The 12,077-nt window shown below is 33.6% G+C and overlaps 1 protein-coding gene across 2 annotated transcripts in view; it reads left to right on the top strand.

The window, feature by feature from the left end:
* The window catches only part of LOC128986878 (NADPH oxidase 4-like), an 84,894-nt gene that overhangs the window by 22,157 nt on the left and 50,660 nt on the right, over positions 1–12,077 (top strand). For both annotated transcript variants that reach the window (XM_054407468.1, XM_054407467.1), the window contains exon 14: positions 2,903–3,000. In XM_054407468.1, the coding sequence (XP_054263443.1) occupies positions 2,903–3,000 (98 nt within the window). The remainder of the gene's footprint in view (positions 1–2,902; positions 3,001–12,077) is intronic.

Genomic DNA, 12,077 nt, shown 5'->3' on the forward strand with positions numbered 1-12,077 from the left:
TATGGAACTTGTAGAAGCAGTTTTTGTCTTTATTGAGGCACAAGGTAAGGTTACACTTGGAACAATTCACATAACTTCTGCTCTCACAGTCAGGTAACTTGCATCTTAGTCTGTTGTTGTTCCAGATTGGCCAATGCCCTGTTTGGTCTTTTCTCACTTCTTTGGGTGGAAGAGCAGAAACATGAGGCTTCTTAGACTTGGTTAGGAGAGCGACATCTAGCTCTGTGCTTGGTCTTCCTCGCTTTGGAGTAATATTTGACCCTAATCTGCACATTGTAATAGCGACAGATTCTCTAAATTCTGCAAGAGGCATTATATTGATATCACCCCTGTCCCTACAGACTCTTTGATATAACAACCAGCTATTGCACATTGTTACATCCAACAAATGGTAGAAAAGTCTTAGGTACCATTTTCTAGTTTTCATTCTAATTTTGTACCTTCCAATAATAGAGTTAATTTTGTCCACTCCTCCCATGTGTTGGTTGTAGGATTTTACAACTTGAGGGCAGTTTACCTTCTGGATGACTTTTTTCTTCTTGCAAAACCTGTCAACTTGCTCTTGTTTACCAATACCTACAAAGGAGGACAGTAAAGTTACAGACTTGTTGTCTTTCCAGACAACACAAGACACTTCAACCTCATCTACTTGAACACAATTTTCAGCTGAGAAACCCCGTTCTTTTTCTTTTAGTTCCGTTTCCGATGGGAGTTTGTTTCCTGGTATTCTGTCCCTTCTGACTGTTCCCAATGCATGTATATTCTTCTTCGCTAGATGCACAATAAGTGGCAGAGAGGTATAAAAATTGTCAAAATATATTTGATGATTTTGTGGTGAAACACATCGAGTTAGACGTACTACCACATTGGCACATGACCCAAGATCAGGCTCACCTGGAAGTCTAAGGGTTTCGTCGTTTTCTTGACCAGTATATATTTCAAAATCATAAGCAAAGCCACTAACTCCACTCAAAACGTAAATCTTGTACCCCCATTTGTGGGGTTTTTTCGGTAGGTACTGCCTAAGATAGTTCTTTGCCTTGGTTGCACACATTTGCTCATCAACACATAGCTTTTGTTCCAGTGCAACCGATTTGAATTTCGATCTCAACTCCTCCACAACAGGTCTCAATTTATAAAGACGATCGTGTCCTGGCTGACCTCTTGGAATAGCTTTGTGATTATCACTGAAGTGAAGTATACTCCTTATGAACTCGAATTTGTTGACTCCCATTGTTTCTATTATAGTTTGGTTTCCAATACTATCTTTCCAGTAGTTACGAACATTCGGTAACCTAACAATTGACATCATTATTAATATTCCTAAAAACTTTTGAAGTTCTAGCAAAGTCACACTCTTATTGGTGTTTGGATCTTGTTGTACTAAATATAAGTTTGATTCTTGCGTAATATTTCTCATAAGAGTATCATTGAAGAAGTATTTAAAAAAAGCATAAGGGGTATCTAGTGTCATGATGTCTTCCGACAACTTTTCATTTTCCTTGTCAAAAGGAATTTTCTTACTTAAGATGCTAGCATGCACCCAAGGTATCTTAGGCTTGTCCTTTTTATTCTTAGTCTTTTGTTTTCCTTTTTTCTTGCTCTTGGGTTTTCCTGTTTTTTTTTCGCTCTTACTTGTTTTGTCTTTTTTCCAACTGTTTTATATTTTTTTCCTCCAGTTTTACATTTAGATTGTTTTTTTGAAACACCAGAAGTACTAGGCTGAGGGCTTCTTTCAGGTAGCTGAGGGCTTTCATGTAGTTGTAAGTGTTCAGTTGGCAATGTGCTACTAGACGGTAGCACATTTCCTCCAGTTTTACATTTAGATTGTTTTTTTGAAACACCAGAAGTACTAGGCTGAGGGCTTCTTTCAGGTGGCTGAGGGCTTTCAGGTAGTTGTAAGTGTTCAGTTGGCAATGTGCTACTAAACGGTAATACTTCTTCAGGTTCTTCATCACTTGATGATTCTAAAGCCGATGGGTCGGGTCTTGAAAAAACAGGAAGACAAGGTCCCTTTTTACGACATTCGCCATCCTCGTCACTGCTGAGAATGAAATCTGGGTCAGCGTCCACATCATCCAGATCTATAGTGCAATCGGAGAGGGGAATCAATGCCTCTATCTGAGAGTCGGTCAAAATTTCATCCATAATCTGAAAAGAAACATATAAATTAGCTTATGTGTAATAAAACATCTTTAGTAGGCCTATTACTATTTATGAAAAGTTGTGTTTAAAAATTAGCACCGGTAGCCTTAAATTCATAGTGGAACATATATGGCTCAATTAAAAAAAAATGAAATGAAAAACTTAAATGCACAGTGGTACATATATGGTCCAATCAAAAAATTATAAGTTACACACTAACTGCATGGTGTTCCATATGTGGACCATTTAAAAATTGGTAATTATCTCCTAGGTAACTAATAAATTTGTAGGTTTAAACATAGTAAAATGTAACTACATACCTTAGGGAACATGAATCAAACATTGGTTTCCATCAGGAATCGATAATCACTCTATTATCAATCTTCAAAACAAGGAAAATTGTGAAACAGTTGTTGGTTATGCCGCCATTTGCAATTTGGGATGAAGAAATACTGTGCTGCAGTCTAGTGGGCATTTTTGAAGGTTATACCAGCTGTTGGATGTACCAGATATGGTTTGCCATGCATTAAAGATTGACAAACAATTTTTTAACAAAAAAATATAATAAAGAAATGGTTGGATCATAAATGATCCACGATGCAGTACAGGGTTTTAACATGCAAGAACTCAATGATCAATGACAATGGTTATAAGAGTACGTTTAAGAATTCCAATTTTAGTATTGAGATCTTAGAAATTTTTGAAAAATATAGTAAAAAAAGTTGTATAAGACTCTACAGCCTACCTCTGTCAACAGGGTTCTCTTTCACTCTCAAATTTGATTCAAAAGAGAACATATTTTGGTCGTCCAAACTGGAGGAATCTATTTTCAGAGTGGGCTCTTCTATACCACAAGTGAGTATGTGTAAGACAAATTTTTCATCATTCTGAGACTACTTTTTTGTTACAGTAATTTTAAAAAAGCATGTATATATATGCAGGTAAAATTTCAAACTCAATATTGTAACTTCTTTAATTGTATCTCAAAAACCGAATCTGTAAAATAAAAAATAAATAAAAATTCCAAAAGGTTTACCGAGAACAAAGCGCATCTTAATGCATTGGGGTAACTGAGACAAACCGTGTGGCTTGGCTACCATTAAAGGTTTTTTCCACATTACTTTGGGGGCTAGCCCAGAAATTAAACTCAAAACTCATACTAAACAAACTAGTGATGGGCGATACGGGTCAATCGGAACGTGGTGTATCGATACGTGTATCGTATCGTATCCTCATGTATCGATTTTTATCTGTATCGGATAAAATATTGTATTGTATTGTTTATTTAAAATTAAAAAAAAAATAAATATCTCAAATATACAAGCTGCATAGACAAATAATACTATGTTACTTACAAGCTTGTAAAGAGGGTTATAATAGGTTATTAATAACTTATTATATTATAAGACCTTCCTGTGTCTTTTTATTTGTATCAAACATACATACATACTAGGGATGGTCAAGTCTCGAAATTTCGGGAAATTTTCAATCTCGTTACACGAGACGAGATTACTTTTTGGCCGAGATTTTTATCGAGACGAGAATAAAAAAAAAAAAAAAAAAAAAAAAATTAAAAACGCCTGCAGAAAGTCAATGCAATACCCGCAATACAGGAGCGTGTTGTAGTTGCGTTTCCTTTTCGAAGGCGTTCTTATTTAATTAATTCTTTTTATGTAAATATTACTTTATTTCTTTTAATGTAAATATTACTTTCATTATTTTAATAATATTACTTTAATAACATTTGAGAAGTTTTGTTAAGTGTAAGCAGTGTGAGGAATGTTTTATTACTATAAAAAAAGTCAAAACAAGTAACTATTTTATAAAAATTAATATTGCTTTTATTTTATGATTTATTTTATTTTAGGATAAGTTGAACTCTATCCTAACTGATATCACCATGTTTCCTAATCGTAGGCATTTTTAATAAGTTAGGCGTGATTAATAAAAAAATGTTATGCTGATGTTATTTAATGAAAGATTGTAAATATTCTTGCCTATTATCATTATTTTAGTATTTAAACAGTCATCTAACAATGTTACAAAATCAGGTAAAAATTTCGAACGTGCATTTCCCGTTGTGTATGAGAAGAGAAATCTCGTCTCGATCTCGTCTCGAAATTTTATGAGAAATAAAAAATCTCGTCTCGTCTCGTCTCGAACTAAAAATCCAATCTCGTCCATCACATACATAACCTCCAAATTCCGGTAAACCCTCAAATTGGAAAACATTTTGTTATTGTTTTCCTAGTTTTTACACAGGGATAATTAATTGAACCAAAAAGTACTAATAATAATGGTGGGTTTGCCACTTACACAAATAGTATAATATGGACAATGAGGGTCCCCACTTCCATTAATGGTGGCCCTAGTTTTGAGGTTATTTGCAAAACATAGCTGAAAATACATGTTTTATTAGTGTTTTTGAAGATGCTAGGGTAAAATATCAAATTTCCACTACTACTTTTGAGGGGAGGAAGATGGGAAGACAAATTTCTTACCATAAAAATATAAGATTTATAATAATAAATAAACAATACGATATTCGATACGATATTGGCTATAGGTGTATCGATACACTCCCACGTATCGATACAAAATATTGATATCTTGCGGTCCTTGTATCGATATCTGTATCGATACGTATCGATACGCACATCACTAAAACAAACTAGGCAAACTCATACTAAACAAACTATTCTTATCTATATAAATAAAATTGTAGTTTTGTCTGTACATTGCTCAGAATTATATGTTTTTAGGGTGTTTTTACTTTTTATACATTAAAGAAGCAGAAACGAGTCTTATCTCTATTTCTGTCTGTCTTTCTGTCTGTCTGTAACACTCAAGATGGTATTTTACTATAGAATAATTAATTATTAAAACTCATTTTAAGTCAACTCAACCAAAAACTATTTATTTACAAAAACTAAACAAATAATGTAAACAAACCAAATAGCAGATGATTCATACTTCATAACTCAGCTGGTAACAATAATCCTACATTTCTCCCCACCCAATTTAGGCTGAGTTTCCGAAACTATGTACATCATCATTTTCAGTTTCCATTTGCATTTTCCATTGAGGTGGATCAGTTGCACCTTCTCTTGCTCTCAGCTGGTCAGCGTGTTTTCTCTTTACATCTCCCCCAACTACAACTGTGTACGACAGCTCTCCCGTCCTTTCTTGTACTGTTCCTGGTCTCCAGCCCTTCTTCGTTTCATTTTGAACCCACACTTCTTGTTTGGCAGAAAACTCCTTTGGTTTGGATTTTAAGTCGTGGTAGTACTTCTGTCGCCACACTTGATTTTCTATTCTCTCTCTGCTATTACACCTCCACCTATCCAAAGCTGTTGGTAATCTTCTACCATAGAAAAGGACGGAGTCATACCTAGGTCCACCGCGGTCAATCTCCCCCGCGCTAGTTTCCGCAAGGTCTGCGGCCGGCGGAGCATGAGACCAACAATCCCTCCCACTTGCCTCTGAGTCGCACAGTTTGGTTTGGCCGACCTAACCAAACGGTGCGGCGGACAACTGGAGACTACTTCACTCGTAACTTCGCCTGCAAAATGTAGGATACTTTACCAAAACACTGCTGTATTGCGGGCTGACTAATGAGACCGTTTTCTGTAAAGTAGTAACCGTACAAATTACCGTACACTTGCTTGGCTACGAAAAATAATTATTCAATTTTATCTATTCCATGATTATTAATGGTTTGGAAATCCATACACCACTTTACTTACTAATATTAATGGTACAGATTAAGCACATAACATTAGAATGATAATTCACTTTAAACACAAATGCAAATTGTTAACGACAACATTTAATTAAAGACAAATCAATCAAATAACAATTAGCCGTTTAATTATTAACACAAAAGGTTTCGTATGATTAGATTATTCATACTGATAAACCACCTATGGCCATCTGTAATAATATTTGGGTTTTCTTTTCCGAGTCGGGTTAGCTCTTCTACTCGACCGATTTTCATAATTTTGGCCTCAAACTAAAGGTATGGACGCACTACAGATTTGCAATCAAGAATCGGCATTCATTTTTATTTACGTATATTTCGAGTTATGCACAAAATGTGTCCCTGTACATTTCTTATGGGAGTTAAATTAGTTTTTTTTAAGTTCGTTTGGCTCTTCTGCCCATCCCATTTTCTTCATTTTGGTCTTAAAATAAAGTTATGCAAGCAAATATTTGTGATCAAACATAATCATTATTTTTTCTAATGTATAACCCAACGAAAAAATTTTTTTTTTTTACTTCAATTAAAGATGTATTTCAGCAGCTCTAACTAAATTACCCTATATGTTTTGGTCTAAAAACCTTTAGTGAAATACCAGCTTTCATTTGAGCTATTAATTATTAAGATTCCGATCTTAATAATCGTACCTAAAGCACTGTTTTAATCAGTTAACTTCAAGATACTGTATCGCTCAATCAGAAAACATAAATTTGATTATATCTTGGATGTGGAATTTAGTTTGTGATATTTTTACTCAATTCAAATTACGTTATTCTATTTGTTTTGACCTAAGAACCATCAGTGAAATACCAGCTTCCATTTGATTTATTGATTATTAAGATCGGACGTACCTAAAGGACACAGCTAAATCACGAACAACACAAATTGTTCAAAAAATAGAGTTATTTATCATCGATTTATAGTCAAACGATCTTGCTTGCAACCTCAACAGTAACTGTCGACTTTGACGGGTTTCATCTAGTCAATCTTTAAAAAATCTAACTTTCATAATTATTTGCAAATCTACACAAATTAGGCTTACCAATGACCTATTAATTAATAAAATCGGTTCAGTAGAACTGTAGATTTAATTGTACAAAGTTTAACAACAACATCTTTCATTCAGTATTTTCTCATCACTATAAATTGGGAGGTTGCTTAACGTTTTTGAAAATAGAGTAACTTTTAAATGGTGAGGAAATCGACCAAAGTGGACGGTGATATTCTTGATAGAGAATAAAATTTCCTACAAATTACTATCATGTATTTCCTGAAAATACTCAATAAAGAAAGACAGTCTAAAGTTGGCTACAAATATAAACTTAGAAAAAGGCGTTTTAAATGTATTATTGTTTATTTTCATTTTTTCCCCTCAAAAAGTAATAAAATCACACTTTCATAACTATTTGCAAATCTACACGAATTAGGCTTTCCAACGATTAAGTAACAAAATCGGTCCGGCAGGAATTTTAAATTTTATGACTTTTACATAGATTTGTTTTTCTAACAAAATATATGGATGAAGTATAATTTAAAACATGCTATGTAAACTAATGGTATGTTTCGGGAATAAATAGTTTTATTTTAAAACGAGCTGTTGGCCCATCCTACTTACGGGAATCGAGCAGTCCATTAAAATTGTATATAGTTATATCAATATGTCTATTCCTAATTCAAGCATAGTTTAAGCAGTTCAAAGTTTAATGTAAAGAAAAAGCTACCAAGATTAATTAAAACTTCTGGTTGCTGTTACTTTCCCAACCTGTCCTCAAAAATTCGGGTGGTAAAACAATTTTCATAAGCTTTCTTTTGAAGTCTCGTGAGCTTCGATTCGTATAAAGCAATGGTTAAAGAATCTTACTTAATTTCTATAATCAATGACAAAATCACAGAGTAAATAAACTAACCTCATGGTTCTTAGAATATTTGTATATTCAACCAGCTGTTAGTTGTAACAAATTATATTGCACTAAAACAAACTAAAGATTTTATAGACTGTTGAAAAAATAAATTAGAACATCTATTATTTTAATTTTACTTTGTATATTTAAATTATCTCTCGTCCTCTAACCGAATAAATAAACGTATCAATTATTAAAGCATTGCACATAGTATAGAAAGTCAACCCTACGTATGTCATTTCATTTTCATCCAAATGCTGAATTTGTGTCGAAAACGCTGATTGTTTACAGCTGTTACGTTAAGCAAATTGTATTATACCAAAACCTAGAGTTAGCGTCGGCTGCTGGACTTTTTAAAATTTTAAACTTAACTAAAAAAAACTGAAACCCTAAACTAAAATTGTGGCTTCGACATTCCCTAGTTCCCAAAATTATCTTTCTTTCAACGCAAAAATGATGAAAATCCGTCAAGTGGTTGATTCAGAATCGTGGTTGAAATAAAAAAACCTGTTACGTTTTAATATATAAGATAACGTACACATTTTTGTAATATTTCTGGAATTAGTTTGGGTTTTTATTACTCGATAGTTAAATTATATAAATAACCAAAGGCAAGACAACGTCTGCCGGCTTCAGCTAGTTTTTTGATAATCCTATCTCCTCTCTGGCATTATTTAATTCGAAAATGATTACATTGCATTATAAAGTGATTTCATACGTTGTAGGCCCACTTATCATGTCTTACAGTATGCCCCTTCAATCACGGTTAAAAGATTAAATACACCTATAAAGAGTTATTAAATTGTGAGTGAAAATAGAATGATGAGTATTTGTTATTTAATTAGAAGAAGATTTACCTAAAAATGGGGCCCATTGGCTTCCTTATGGGGCAAGAATAAGTGACCCAATGTCCCCAGTGTCAATAAGCAAACTTTTTTTAATTAAAAGAAAACTGCTTTTCGTGGTGGGCCCTCCATAATAGTAGGCTATTTTTAGGACGCATTCATCCCTTAGCCACCTTCCTAAGATAAATAGATTATTACATATGAGATTATGAATTTCAAAATGGAAAAGAGTGTTTCTTCAGCGTGTAGATTCTTAATATAATAATAATACGACATATTATAATAACGAATAATATGACAGATTAAAGTGTTTTCCGTACGTAAATGTGAGTGAGTGTATGTATAATTGAAATAACATAAATTATGGAAGCAGCCAGATTGGGTAAAATAAAATATGTAAAAACAACAATTCATTTAATTTAAATAACAACCCCTAATTATTCGGTCCACAATGGAATGACATGCCGGGCACGTTATCGGTACTCTTGAGTACCATCTCCATTAATAGAGAATAACTGTTGAGAGACAAATGCCCTCAAACACCAAACAACTACTACAAAACACGGTGTGGCCACAGGGGGTGCAAAGCCTCGTGGGCTGCATAACACCGCAGAAGCGGAGCGGCGCGGCGGTTCGATGACCAGAGGGTCCAGTTTTGCGAGCAAGAGAACAAAGAGTTTACGTTCCTTGAAACCCAAACAAAGACTGTTGTGTTGGGGTGCGAGCTTTCTCTCGGCGGCAGGTAGCTACAGCCGCGACAAGGGTCGCTGCAGTTGTAGCTAAATAATATCATCGACGCATTGACGGTGGTGGATAGATATTGATAAAATAAAAATGAATTATAATAATTATCATAGTTCAATGTCCTAATTAAGAGCTTAATTTTTACGCAAAAACCTTATATCAGACAAATGTGCTTTATGGACAGATTTCACGTTTAAGTCCCTACCACGTGCAACACTTGGTTTTTTAGCAAATTTCCCTATAGGAAATCAATAGTTTCTTAGCAATCGTATTGACTGTTTACAATTAACATATGTTATTCTTCTCACTTCTAGTTTCTGCCAACAGTGGTTGAAATTTCATAACAGTGTTTGTTTCCCATGTTAATCTTATGGAGAAATACGAAACTTACAAGGACCTCTGGGCCTCGCTCTCTAATTATTTCCCTAAGCAGAAAGTTTCCTGCACAACTTCACGTTAAGCTCTTTCCAATGATACCAAAAACATGCCAATCGGTTCAGTAGTTTCGGAGGAGTAATTGTCACAAAAAACCTGCTTGCGTATTAAATAAGTTATAGAAGATATACTGTTATAGTGTCCCTGTTGCTGTTTTCTTTTTAGTATATCAATTCATCCAGGCTCTCTCCCTTTTTTCTATTGTAATATTTGCACCAACCCAAATTCAAATCTTTATAATTAATACGCTACATGAAACTTTGTCGGTTGAACTCCTCCGCCATTTCTTAACCGTTTTTATCCATTGACGTCTCATTGGAAAGAGCGTGTCGAGTAGATTTGCAAACTGGCCTTACATTTATGAAAAAGTCCCTTAAGCTCTGCCCCAGTGGCTTTAAAGGTTCCCATGTTTTCCTTATGAAGAACATAATTGTTTACATTTTGATCAGCTGTATAATTTAATTGCTGTTATTTATCTTTCGTTCATTTATGAAATAAATGTACTACCATAGATAAAACATACTCCCTTACTTGTGTTGGTTAGTCTATGGTACTACAGACTTCTCATCCCATTGTAAATTTTGAAGCACGTTTTTCGTGTCTAGTTCATGTACGTGACACAAAGGCGCAGTGTCGATGAAACTTTGTTTCAATTATTTTATGGTTAATTTCTTGATTTCTGCTTTACTGTTTGGTTATATAACTAGGGGACAAGTTATTGTTTATGATTAGATCGTATTATTTGGTTAAACGAGGTTTTAAATGGCTGTAATAACGGGAAACAAATTGTAAACAAAACACGACTTCGTATGTTTTATCTATGGTACTACTTTAATTTACAATTTAAATAATCGAGAAAGCCTTGGCAATTTGATATATTTTACCTCCTATATAATGAAGAACACCTACAGTATGAGTATTCCCACAAAAAATGAACAAGGATGTTAGTCGAAGTGTTACTAGGAAACACGGACTTAACTTGATGATTATTGGCAAAGGAAAACACTCTAAGGCTGAATTAAACTGTTACGGCAAGGACATTTAATATATGTTTTATTAAAAGTCGAGAGATTTTAAAATAATATGACTACATCCAAAAGCTTTAATAAAACTTTCATTGAAGGATTTGCATTATTCACATTTAAGGGAAACAAAAAAACCATCTGAACAATATTAGGCCTTTAAATTCTGCATTTTTTCAGGTAAATTTATCCATTGAGTATACACGTATATAATTGAATATACGTGTACTCAATTTTATAACAAACGTTATAACAGTAACTAGCCAAATTATTGCCAATTGAAGCAAATACAATTTTGATAGAGAGGTTATGCAGAAAATCAGGCAGTTCTTAAGTACCGGTAATGTAAACAAAATTTTATCGTTGTAAAAAAAATACAGACATTTTTTAACGTACTGGCAACAATGGGTAGTACCATGCAGACTACATTATCATTGACGAAGATCAACATGGACAACCTAATGCGGCTATAAGTGGGAAATATTTGTAGAATACATCTAAAAAACTAGATCAGCTTTTAAAAAATGATAAAATATTTACAAGAAATGTTGATTATATGGAACTGTTAGGTACGTGATCTATAAGTTGAGTCTTTTAAACTCATCGGAAATTATGACTTTTATTAGGTTTTAAATAAGTTATTTGTTTTTAAACAACTACCGTACTGTACTTCATCGAAATTGCTCGATTTCGAGCAACATGTACACTTGTAGTAAATGTTTCATTTCAACCAAGTGTTTGTAGCAAACTGTTAAACTGTCAAACTTCCATTACTATCCAAACTATCCATTATTTCGTAAATTGCCCTTTAAGGTCGTAATTCATTTCTAAAGCGAACTTTCCATATACCTAATGTTAAAAATACCTTAGCTGTACTTATTTGTTTGTTATTCTTTCAATTTATTTCCTTATTAAAATAAGTGTGATTTTTTTGTATTAGGTACTGTATTCTGTGTTGAAACATGTAGCACATGAAATGATTGATATCACCCCATTTTTCAGGATTCTCTACGGAGAAAATTCGTTTGAGTATTTTGGTGTATGTCTCAAATCAAAGAAATAAAATTACTCTACTTAAATTACTTAACACAGGTTATAAGTAAGGCATATAAGGTTTTCTTAAGTTCTCGATCCTGGAAACACTTTGTTGTAGCATGTTACCTCGAATTGAAGCAGATCGTTTAGCATTCATTAGAAGTCATCAGTTAAAACTGAGAGCAGAAAT

This window comes from Macrosteles quadrilineatus, unplaced genomic scaffold (assembly GCF_028750875.1).
Source record: "Macrosteles quadrilineatus isolate MER2022 unplaced genomic scaffold, UCM_ALF_1.0 Scaffold_2__2_contigs__length_208266976, whole genome shotgun sequence".
Classification (NCBI taxonomy): Eukaryota; Metazoa; Arthropoda; class Insecta; order Hemiptera; family Cicadellidae; genus Macrosteles; species Macrosteles quadrilineatus.